At 41.9% G+C, this 12,504-nt stretch overlaps 1 protein-coding gene across 7 annotated transcripts in view; it reads right to left on the reverse strand.

Moving 5' to 3' along the window:
• alpha-Catr (alpha-catenin related) overlaps positions 1-12,504 on the reverse strand; it is a 442,824-nt gene that overhangs the window by 65,193 nt on the left and 365,127 nt on the right. For all 7 annotated transcript variants that reach the window (XR_010518373.1, XR_010518374.1, XM_065232156.1 and 4 more), the window contains 6 exons: positions 10,783-10,886; positions 10,571-10,717; positions 10,172-10,504; positions 9,683-10,114; positions 9,333-9,620; positions 9,081-9,247 (listed from right to left, as the gene is read on the reverse strand). Coding sequence is in view for 5 of the 7 variants with exons in the window: in XM_065232156.1 (XP_065088228.1) it covers positions 9,081-9,247; positions 9,333-9,620; positions 9,683-10,114; positions 10,172-10,504; positions 10,571-10,717; positions 10,783-10,886 (1,471 nt within the window). In the remaining 2 variants the exon portion in view is untranslated. The remainder of the gene's footprint in view (positions 1-9,080; positions 9,248-9,332; positions 9,621-9,682; positions 10,115-10,171; positions 10,505-10,570; positions 10,718-10,782; positions 10,887-12,504) is intronic.

Genomic DNA, 12,504 nt, shown 5'->3' on the forward strand with positions numbered 1-12,504 from the left:
GCCTTTGAAAGTGTCTTCCATTTCCGTTTGGAAATGTCTTCCAACTGCCGTTGGACGTATTTTCCAACTACTTGTGGATGTGTCTTCCAACTTCCTTTGGAAATGTCTTCCAACTGCCTTTGGAAGTGTCTTCCAGCTGCCTGTGGAAGTGTCTTCCAACTGCTTTTGGATGTGTATTCCAACTGCCTTTGGAAGTGTCTTCCAACTGCATTTTGAAGTGTCTTCCAACTGCCTTTGAAAATGTCTTCCAACTGCCTTTGGAAGTGTCTTCCAACTGTTCGTGGAAGTGTCTTCTAACTGCCTGTGAAAGTGTCTTCCAACTGCCTTTGGATGTGTATTCCAACTGCCTTTGGATGTATCTTCCAACTGTTCGTGGAAGTGTCTTCCAGCTGCCTGTGAAAGTGTGTTCCATCTGCCTTTGGATGTGTATTCCAACTGCCTTTGGAAGTGTCTTCCAACTGCATTTTGAAGTGTCTTCCAACTGCCTTTGGAAGGGTCTCCCAACTGCCTTTGAAAGTGTCTTCCAACTGCCTTTGGAAGTGTCTACCAGCTGCCTTTGATGTGTCTTCCAGGCGCCAGTGGAAGTCTCTTCCAACTGCCATTAGAAGTGTCTTCCAACTGCCTTTGAAAGTGTCCTCCAACTGCCTTTAGAAGTGTATTCCAACTGCATTTGGAAGTGTCTACCAGCTGCCTTTGAAAATGTCTTCCAACTACCTTTGGAAGTGTCTTCCAACTGCCTTTGGAAGTGTCTTCCAGCTGCCTTTGGATGTGTACTCCAACTGTCTTTAGAAGTGTCTTCCAACTGCATTTTGAAGTGCATTCTAACTGCCTTTGGAAGGGTCTCCCAACTGCCTTTGAAAGTGTCTTCCAACTGCCTTTGGAAGTGTCTGCCAGCTGCCTTTGATGTGTCTTCCAGGCGCCAGTGGAAGTGTCTTCCAACTGCCATTAGAAGTGTCTTCCAACTGCCTTTGAAAGTGTCCTCCAACTGCCTTTAGAAGTGTCTTTCAACTGCATTTGGAAGTGTCTACCAGCTGCCTTTGAAAATGTCTTCCAACTAACTTTGGAAGTGTCTTACAACTGCATTTGGAAGTGTCTACCAGCTGCCTTTGAAAATGTCTTCCAACTAACTTTGGAAGTGTCTTCCAACTGCCTTTGGAAGTGTCTTCCAGCTGCCTTTGAATGTGTACTCCAACTGTCTTTAGAAGTGTCTTCCAACTGCCTTTGGAAGGGTCTCCCAACTGCCTTTGAAAGTGTCCTCCAACTGCCTTTAGAAGTGTCTTTCAACTGCCATTAGAAGTGTCTTCCAACTGCCTTTGAAAGTGTCTTCCAACTGCCTTTGGAAGTGTCTGCCAGCTGCCTTTGATGTGTCTTCCAGGCGCCAGTGGAAGTGTCTTCCAACTGCCATTAGAAGTGTCTTCCAACTGCCTTTGAAAGTGTCCTCCAACTGCCTTTAGAAATGTCTTTCAACTGCATTTGGAAGTGTCTACCAGCTGCCTTTGAAAATGTCTTCCAACTAACTTTGGAAGTGTCTTCCAACTGCATTTGGAAGTGTCTACCAGCTGCCTTTGGAAGTGTCTACCAGCTGCCTTTGAAAATGTCTTCCAACTAACTTTGGAAGTGTCTTCCAACTGCCTTTGGAAGTGTCTTCCAGCTGCCTTTGGATGTGTACTCCAACTGTCTTTAGAAGTGTCTTCCAACTGCATTTTGAAGTGTCTTCCAACTGCCTTTGGAAGGGTCTCCCAACTGCCTTTGAAAGTGTCTTCCAACTGCCTTTGGAAGTGTCTACCAGCTGCCTTTGATGTGTCTTCCAGGCACCAGTGGAAGTGTCTTCCAACTGCCATTAGAAGTGTCTTCCAACTGCCTTTGAAAGTGTCCTCCAACTGCCTTTAGAAGTGTCTTTCAACTGCATTTGGAAGTGTCTACCAGCTGCCTTTGAAAATGTCTTCCAACTAACTTTGGAAGTGTCTTACAACTGCATTTGGAAGTGTCTACCAGCTGCCTTTGAAAATGTCTTCCAACTAACTTTGGAAGTGTCTTCCAACTGCCTTTGGAAGTGTCTTCCAGCTGCCTTTGAATGTGTACTCCAACTGTCTTTAGAAGTGTCTTCCAACTGCCTTTGGAAGGGTCTCCCAACTGCCTTTGAAAGTGTCCTCCAACTGCCTTTAGAAGTGTCTTTCAACTGCCATTAGAAGTGTCTTCCAACTGCCTTTGAAAGTGTCCTCCAACTGCCTTTAGAAGTGTCTTTCAACTGCATTTGGAAGTGTCTACCAGCTGCCTTTGAAAATGTCTTCCAACTACCTTTGGAAGTGTCTTCCAACTGCCTTTGGAAGTGTCTTCCAGCTGCCTTTGGATGTGTACTCCAACTGTCTTTAGAAGTGTCTTCCAACTGCATTTTGAAGTGTCTTCTAACTGCCTTTGGAAGTGTCTTCCAACTGCCTTTGGAAGTGTCTTCCAACTGCCTTTGGAAGTGTCTTACAGCTACCTGTGGAAGTGTCTTCAAACTGTTTTTGAAAGTGTCTTCCATCTGCTTTTGAAAATGTCTTCCAACTTCCTTTGGAAGTGTCTTTGAAAGTGTCTTTCAGCTGCCTTTGGATGTGTATTCCAACGGCCCTTGGAAGTGTCTTCCAACTGCCTGTGGAAGTGTCTTGCAGCTGCCTGTGGAAGTGTCCTCCACCTGCTTTTAGAAGTGTCTGCCAACTGCCTTTGGAATTGTCTTCAAACTGCCTTTGAAAATGTCTTCCAATTGCCTTTGGAAGTGTCTTCCAGCTGCCTTTGATGTTTATTCCAACTGTCTTCGGAAGTGTCTTCCAGCTGCCTTTGGAAGTGTCTTCCAACTGCCGTTGGTAGTGTCTTTCATTTGCGTTTGGAAGTGTCTTCCAACTTCCGTTGGACGTATCTTCCAACTACTTGTGAAAGTGTCTTCCAACTTCCTTTGGATGTGTCTTCCATCTGCCTTTGGATGTGTCTTCCAACTGCCTTTGTATGTGATCTTTCTGATATTCCTTGTGACAAACTGGCTGTTCAAAGGTTCCAGAATGTTTCCAGGGTGATGGTTTGGGGTTGTTTCTCCAAAACTTTGAAGGTTCCATTGCAGTTCATTGAACCTGGTGTTGAAATCAACAGTAACTATTACATCGATAATGTTTCGAAAAACCATTTGCTTCCCTAGGTCAAGAATCACGACAAGAATGCACCATGCTGCTTCCAGCAAGGCTCTGCACCGTCCCACCAGGCAAAAGCTGCACAGGCTTGGAGTGAGGTCAATTTTCAGGATTTTATTTTGTCTAAAGAGTGACCTGCCTCTTCACCCGATTTGAATCCTCTCGACTTTCATGCCTGGGGCTACATGCTAAGCGAACTAGGGAATACCAAGGGACTAACCGTGGAAACTTCGAAGATGCATGCGGCTGGTAAGTAAGGCAAAGGGAGAAAGATTTGAACTGTACTAAGTCAAGACAAATGTTATAGATAAACCGAACAGGAAAAAGTCTCAAAATTAAAATTCATACCAGCTTCTCATTTTTCTGACCATATACTTTACTGACAGGAATTACCAGTCACCCTGTGTAGATGTACCAAACATGTTTTGCAGTGTTTGGTACTCTATTTTGTAGTCTGTGAGAGGGAAATCACAAATAGCGTGCCATCAAAATACATGGCATGTTGAGACACTGATTTCGTGAGAGCGAATTTTCCCTCTCCAATTCGATTTTTTTTTGCTGTCTTGGGACTGGTAGTAAAACGGATAAAAATGTACGGGGAAACATAATTTGTTTTTATTTTTAGCTTATTAAGCAATAATCTCTGGGAAATAAGTGAACGACAAAGGCCATGAATGAGCTGTCGTTCACTTTTTTTAGACCTGAATGAAAGCAAATTATTCCCACTTCTCTCAATTTTTATATGAAGATTTTTATTACTTCCTACCAGCGGAACAGCGCCATCTCTGTTTTAAATTGCCTGGCGATATGCTTCATTTGATAGAATCCAGTTATTACACTAGTTTACAGCATTTTTGAACTCGGTAAGGTGATGATCATTTCCAATGCAAAATCCTACGCTGAATTCAATGCCGTGGTCAGAAAAAAATAAAGTAGAGCCATTTTTGAGATATACAAAAATTTAGATTTTTTGAATTTTGGACAAAAGTACGATTACTAAAATGTCAATATCTTTGGAACTAGTGCATCAATTTTTAATCTTTTTTTATGAAAATGAAGCTTAATAAATTTTCTATCGTTCACTGGAATATTATGTCTTAATTAAAAATTTAATTTTGAAGTCATTTAAAAATTTACAGCATTTTTTTTTTATTTTTCCTGCGAATTTTCCATAAAAATCTTGTTTTAATCAACAATTTTTATGGGATAAAAAGATTCAAAAAAATCATTCCATAATTTATTCTTAAAGTCCATTCAAAACCGGAGAAAATGAGCCTTTAATGGATGAAATCGGTTGGAAATTGTCGAAGTTATGAGCATTTTTGTAAAACACTTAAAAATTTTGCTGAAATACAACAGCTTTAGAGTTCCTTTTCTAGGTGTCGTTGTAAGCATCCAAATCGCATGTAAAGTTTTCATGGGAGATTCTTTTCTCTACATATCAATTTGATTAAGGCATATCAGGATTTAAAACCGAGTTGATACAAAAGAAATTTATTTAGGTTTTATTAAAAATGATTGAGAATCGAATGACTTTGTCTTCGATGTTTTGAACTTGTTTCTCGAATCAGAAACCAACAATAGTCACCCATCATTGCTTCATCCCAAAACCTTTGGTAACGACGTTCCATCATCTTCATTTGTTGGTGAAAACGTTCGCCGTGCTCATCACTCTCGTCACCAAGATTTTCCGGGAAAAAAACCATGTGAGAATGTTGGAAATGTATCTTCAAAGACATATTCACACCTGTGTTCAGTGAAATAAAAGGATTTGAAATTAATTATAGGGTAAATGTTGGCTTCGGCACCCATTGACTGTTTTCGGCAACCAAAATTTAAACGATAATTTAACTATGTTTTCCCATCAACACACTTCCCTGAATGTATTCAAACGATTCTTTAGTCTTTCAGCTTCAATCTGATTATATTTGTACGACCGAGCAATCCTATTATGCCAGATTTTTCTTCAAATGAAGTATACGCACTACAAAATGGGGCTGATTTCGAGTTGCCGATAATAGAACAGCTGGTTAACACGCAGTTCTAATGGGAAGGTTGCCGAAGAAAAAGAGGCTGCCGACAATAGTCACACTCACCTGAGAAGTTTGGAGCGTTGTAAAATCGCTTTCAAACCGGTTTGAAAAATTCTGTCGATTGGAATGGATAGATAAGCAAGCAGCAGATGAATGTTAACAAACAGACACGTGATATATGTGCGTAACGCTGACAAAATGCTAATAGAAGTGCGGACGCTGCTTAGATTGACGAGAATACGTAAATTCCCCTATGTAACAAACACAATATTTTTGATTTATACCTATTTTTTCATAATTTTTGAGCAATTCATCGACGGCTTCCTCATAATCTGGGCTTCTGAAATTTCCTAAAAAGGTTGTGACAACACGCTGGAACGATTTCCACGCTTCTTCCTCATCTGGTGTCAAAACTGTATTGAATGCGGAATCATTGAGCAGTTTTTTGATCTGTGGGCCAACAAATACACCTTCCTTTATCTTTGCGTCAGATAAATTTGGAAATACTGATTTCAAGTACTGGAATGCCGGCCCTTCTTTTTGCAACGCTTTGGCGAAATTTAAGAAATAGCCCAAGTTTTATATGTAGTGGTGGAAGTATTATGCGTTCTTTTACCACAAGAGGATCATTTTTAACGTTGTCTTTACCAATTGTGAAATTATCCCGTTTTGGCCAATCTTTTCGGACGTAGTGTTCCTTACGAGCTCGACTGTCCCATTTACACAAAAAACACATATATTTTGTGTATCCCTGTTGCAATCCAGCCAACATGGCAACCACTTTAAGATCGGAACAAATTTTCCAATTGTGTTGATTGTAATTTATCAAATTGAGCAATAGAGCCATTGATTCATACATTTCCTTCATAATAACGGCATGAGCTAATGGAATAGAAGGTTTCTCATTCCTTTGATGCAGTAAAACGGCTTTCAAGCTCAACTTGCTGCTATCGATGAATAAACGCCATTCAGCTGGATCATATGGCTCATCAAACTCTTCAAACAAGCCGTTTACGTCATGGCTAAAACATGCCTTGTCCTTTGTAGAATAATATTTGTCAAATTTCTTGTGACGATTCCTGTGACAAGAAATTTTGACCTCCTTGCTCAGCATGTTGTGTGCTTTCAAGCGTGATGCCAGCAATTCGGATTTCTCCTTCGATAAGTCGAGATCTCGCACCAAATCATTAAATTAGGATTGTGTAAACAGTTTTGGGTTTCTTTCCAATTCCACCTCGAAGTCTTCCTCGCATTCCTCCTTGAATTCCTCCTCACTTTTTGTAACGGTCGATTCAACAGAGGGCGCTCGTTTCCGCTTAGGATAAACAGGATACGGGACCGAACTTGAATGTGGAACAGGTTTTGTCATAGAAGCCACTTGTGGATACTCAACTGTTTTGTGACGTCCTTGTTGCTTAACTTTTGTCAAGCAGAAATAACAATCCGTTGCATGACAAAACGGTCGACGCCATATGGTGGGCATGTCAAAGGACAAATAGCGACTGACAGGTAACAAATAAGTGAGTTAGTAAGTAAGACATTAACACTTATCAAAAATAGATGAAGTAAGATAATGTCGATCAGGAAAGAACAAAGCACTACCATGCTATACATAAATTGTTTATATGAAAGTTATTCAAAAAATCAATTTACCTTGCGCCTGACATCCACCTAGCCAAGCACGTTTTGCACGAACTACATAATACTTTTGGAATCCACGGTTCGTCAAAGTCTCCAGGATCAATTTTAAAATAAAGCCTGTATGCAGTTTGCAACGAAGCAGTGAAATTGACCGATTTTGTAAATATATAGTTGCCACACGCGTAACAAAACTTTTGAGTATCATTTTTACACTTGAATTCACGTTTTGTCGTATACATCGTTAAGCAATGTTAAAGAAAGAAAGCTGTCAAATTGAGTTGGTTGCGTTAGGTTCTCGCCGAGCGGTCTCACAAACACTAGCGTAAATTATATTGATGAAAATATCCCATTTAATTTTGCGTGACAGCTGGTAGTGTTAGTGAAATGCACCGTATGCGTACACGTCCGCAGAAAAGCTTACTGGAAGTGGTGCATGAACCTAGGAGCGGGACAACGGCCAATCTTGGAACATTCAATTTCCATGATTTTACAAAAAAATTCATAACTTCGACAATTTCCATTTCATCCATTAAAGGATAATTTTCTCCAGTTTTTAATGGACTTTAAGAATAAATTATGGAATGATTTTTTGAATCTTTTTAAAATGTTGATTAAAACAAGATTTTTATGGAAAATTCGCAGGAAAAATAAAAAAAAATGCTGTAAATTTTTAAATGATTTCAAAATTAAATTTTTAATTAAGACTTAATATTCTAGTGAACGATAGCAAATTTATTTAGCTTCACATTCATTAAAAAAAGATTTAAAATTGGTGTACTAGTTCCAAATATATTGACATTTTAGTAATCGTACTTTTGTCCAAAATTCAAAAAATCAAATTTTTTGTATATCTCAAAAATGGCTCTACTTTAATTTTTTCTGACCACGGCATTGAATTCAGCGTAGGATTTTGCATTAGAAACGTTGGTCAACCACTAAAGTTCACACTTTTTATGTTGTTTTGTAAACTAGTGTTATTTCTGAAAACCTTTTTTTTCAGGCCTACGTGAAAAGGATCGAAACAAAAACCTCGAATCTCACCGGAAATGTAGGTTGTGTTGGGGCAGATTGGTCACGGAGAATAATGGGTCATCTACATAATTAGGGCAAGGTTGCAAACACTCATTTCAGCTAAAATAATGTTTTCCTGAATAATAAAACTAAAAGATGGTATGATGACATGTTTTACTTGTAACTTACAAGAAGAGGTTACAAAGTATGAGTTGGAAACATAAAACTTGTAAATTTTGCTTTCTATGAGTCACAATCAGCGATTTGCTGATCGCTGAGTGAGTGAGTGAGTGAGTGAGTGAGTTTGTGAAAAATCGCTTATTGTGACTCTCATGAAGTGAAATAAACAGGTTTAATATGTCAAACACATTCTTTGCAACTTCTTCTTGTATCCTACCAATTCAAAATTTGATCATGGCATCTAATTATTTCATAATTTAGAAAAACATTGTTTTAGCTGAAATGAGTCTTTGCAACCTTGAATTAGGGTTGCAACGAACCTGTTGAGTTTGACAAACAAATAAATTACTAGCTGACCCGTCTTACCCCACCTTACTCCACTCAATCCGGTTATTTAAATTGCAAGAAATTGCAAAAAAGAAGGTTCTGGCATAGATATCAACATCTACAGTCTCTCGCTTTGCGAGTTAAGGCTGTAAAATCCCTATAAAAGCTTCTATATCAACTTTAATAAGTGACGAAAGACAGCAAGCACATTGTTTATTACATTGGCTTGATAGTTTTACAACACTTACCATCTCTTCATTTTAATAAAATTCATCTCGAGTTGCACCGGTAAAAGGCCATTTTTCCCTCCAGCTTGACGGTGCAAATTGCAGTATAAATTCCATCTCATTAGCCATTAATGCACCCTGAAACACGAGATTTACCGTTCGCTGCACTCTGGCGAGTTACCGAACTTTACTTAGTGCAGTTCTTAAGTGGATAACCCCCCTCGCCACGGGTTTAACGTCATCCTATTAAAAGCTCTTTAGTGGAAAAATAGCACTCCCCCTTTCGAGCAGCAGCGGGGAATGGTAGAATGCGTCCCGTCATTATTCCAAACGGGTTATTAAACGTTTAACAGGGCGTTACTTAGTGCAATCTCAACATTTTTTTCCTTCATTTTACTACCGATGGTAGCTGCTGTGTTCCATCGTAAAATTGCAATCTGCACGACATGTCCCCTTGCCTTGTGGGAGATAATTATGAAAAGAGCTCTACTAAACTGTACCTCTTGACGATGTCGTTGTTCTCCTCGGACGCCCCGTTCCACTTGTCCGTCTCGGCGTCCATCTCGTTGGTGACCATCTTCATCTCCAGTCCCGTTTTGGCAATTTTTTCCTGCTCCTCCGAATCCAGGCGCGTTGGCTTCAGCGGTTTCGATGTGGTTCCATGTTTCTGTTGAATGTTTGAAGAAAAAAAAAGAAGAAAATCATCAGAATATTACCAGTTGACAATTGATGCTAATTGGAAAGCCCCATACCCCAGGTCTCGGAAGACTAAGATACTCGGTGGTTTTGTCGGATTTGGTCGTTGATTGCGCCAGGTCGATCACCTCCTTGGTGATGGTGGTGACGTCCGTCGACAGCCACTGCCACATATCGACAAACACCTCGAGGTTATCCTTGGCGTGTTTACTCTCCGGATGCGACGTCAAGGCCCGTGCCGCCGTGATCACCTGGGGCCCGTAGATCCGTACGTTGATTTCGGTGAATTTGGCCTGCACCTGCAGGGACTCCGTGAGGGCTATCTGCCGCAGCAGTTTACACACCTGGTGGGAAATGGATGGCACGAGAATGAGCTGCATCGTATTCCGCGATATTCGTCACTTACCTCCAGTATGTGGTCGATATGCTCGTGAAACCGATCGGCGCACTCCTGTAACCGGTCGATCTCCTGATTTAAGGCAATGTTCCTGAGCGAGTTGGCAATGTCGATGCCGGCCTTGATGATATGCGACAGTTCGGCCGATTGGTCCTGAGCGGTCAGGGTCAGCTGCGTCGTGAGGTCGTGCGCCGCCGTCAGGACGCTCTCGATGGCACCTTCGATGTCGTAGGATGCGTTCGGATACTGCTCCATGCTGACGGCAATTCGCATCAGCTGGTTCAGCTCCAGCTTGGCCCGGTCGCACAGCAGCAGGATGTTTTCCCGGTAGTCGTGAGTCGTGTACGCCGAATCCGTAAAGTCCTGAGTTTTTTCACAAACCTTATCGAGCGCGGCCAGCAGCTGCTCCCGGGTGTCCGAGGAAAATATTGAGATCCCTAGCTGTGGGTTCGAGATATATGTGAATGCATCGCAAAATTATAGTTTAAAGGGACTTACTTCAGCTTTATTGTCATATTTGGGAAACTCGCGTTCCCTAGTACTATACTCTCTGGAATGACCAATGGAATTTCTGTCGCGATCGCGTTCGCTGTTCCGCCGCGTCAGCTCCCGCCGGTACTCGATGTCGGTTTCCTTCTCGCGCTGCGCCGTCGTCGGCGAGACGCAATCTTTGGCACCGAGTGGAGGCGGCCCGACGGTTGCCGCCATGGAAGAGCTCGTTTTGCTGCCGGAACTGCGCCGCTCGTAGTCCGGTCGGGACATCTCGATGAGACGGGAAAAATGACGCAGACAGGTGAAGGCCGTTGCCCGTTCCGAGTCCCACTCGGGAACCTGTTGGTGGAAGGAAATTGTGTTCAGTGAAATGACTTCTTGGTTTGAGGTTCAATCAGAACTTACTTGTCGTAACGCATTCCGTTCGCTAGCCGTTTCCAGAATGCCATCCTTCACCACGTAGTGTATCAGATCCATCGCTCGTCGCATTTGGCAAAACACGGTATCTCGATTTTCCTTGGAGTGAGGACATCCCTGATGCCTTATACATGTCTGAGGAGAGTGGGGGAGAAGGTGAGCAATTATTCTGAACGCCTGCTTGTGTGCTCCTCACTTACCCTGGATGACGTCAACAGCATCATCGTGGAACGTTCCAGCACCTGTCGTGCAGATGACATCTGCGCTCTCCGCCGTTCGTCCTTCAGATCGTTCTGTCGGTTGCCTGCAAAAAGTGAAACACACAAATATGAGTGCTCGCTTGCTGCCAACACGTTCGAAGCATAAAATTTCGCACTTGAATTTCCACGTGCTGGGAATTTTACGACCAACGCCAGGCAGCAGTAAGTGCTCCCCAGCGGCGGCAATATCCAAGTCGATCAATTAAATTAATCCCATTAAATCTTTCACATCCGAGTAAATTTACGGCAAGCAATTATAATCTCGTCAGTAGCTAATGTGCGAGGCTTTTCCCCCAGACATCTCACATGGTCAATTAATGGCCCGCTCTCGCTCCACCGAGAGAAGTAGCTTAATCTACCAAACCGCGAACGGAACGTGTGTTTGCTGTGCATTCAGTCGTGACCGCATCGCCATCATCATCATCATCATCATAATCATCAACGTCCTCGTTCTCTACATAGGAGAGTTGCCACATCCTGTCTCGACAGTGCACTAGGTTATTACATCAGCCATCATAAATCCCCTTTCCAGTCAAACACACTCACACTCAATTCAAGCATGCAGGACGCAGCACCGACGACGACGACGGGAAGCCCCAAGAAAGTATTGGACTGTGAGCGCTTTTCCCACCATAAAGTAGCCATCTAATGCCCCTGGCTGGAGATGACCCGACCTCCCGTAGCGCTCTGCTAGAGTCGTTTGAGCCTGGTTAATGGTGATTGCACTTTCTTCCGAGACACGATGCAAGTCTAAACCAACACCAAACTTCTGCATATTATTATAGTAGGTAATGGTATTATGTTATGACGAACGAGCCATTCTACGGTCGGCCGGATGAACCACCACCGTTGGAAACATGTAATAATCATAATTTGATTATGGGCAGGAAAATAGTAGGTTTACGGTGGTGGAAGGGAAGGAGAGGAAGGGTGTCAGAGTGTGGTGTTTGCTCTTGCGACGGAAACCCTTGCCAGGTTATGAGACAATCCACTTAATTGACGGTCCTTAAAGGGATCAGTCGGAGATTACATTTGGATGTGACGTCCTTGATACGAACGATGATGATGTTTTCATTGCAGATTTATTGAATTTGGTGATCAATTTGTCTAGTGCCTACTAACCTTGACGATTTATTGAGCTTGAAATGGATAAGCATTGCTGCACCTCGCTAAATCTATTAGAAAATAAAAACAGCTGAACGATACATCTTAAATCCCCGTAAGTAGGTAGGGTTAACTACCCCATTTTCGGCATATTAAGCACAACCCGCACTTAGTCTTTAGTAATCTAGTACAGTTTAGCACCAAACGGAATGTTATTATTACTGATGGCTTCCAAATTTATTTACTTTTCTGTACGTACCGTAAGATTTGATAAAGAGGAACCAATCGCTGAGATATTGTCAAAAGTCTAACACTGCTTCTTGACGCCAAACTCGGCCTACGGATTCTAAACTCGGCCTAACGCATTGAAACGCCATTGAAACGCAAATAAGTTCACTTCGGCCTATCGGATGAAGATAAAAATTGATTCGGTCGGAGCGCTGCTTTTGTTTTTGTGAATTATGGGTGCAAAGCTTATTAACTAAAGTATCGTATCAAACTCATAATTGACTTGTTAACTCTGAAATCATGGAATTATTTTGTGTTTTCTGCACGATA

The sequence above is a fragment of the Ochlerotatus camptorhynchus genome, unplaced genomic scaffold (assembly GCF_037179485.1).
Source record: "Ochlerotatus camptorhynchus isolate MF236.1 unplaced genomic scaffold, CSIRO-AGI_Acam_v1.1 ptg000364l, whole genome shotgun sequence".
In the NCBI taxonomy this organism is placed as follows: Eukaryota; Metazoa; Arthropoda; class Insecta; order Diptera; family Culicidae; genus Ochlerotatus; species Ochlerotatus camptorhynchus.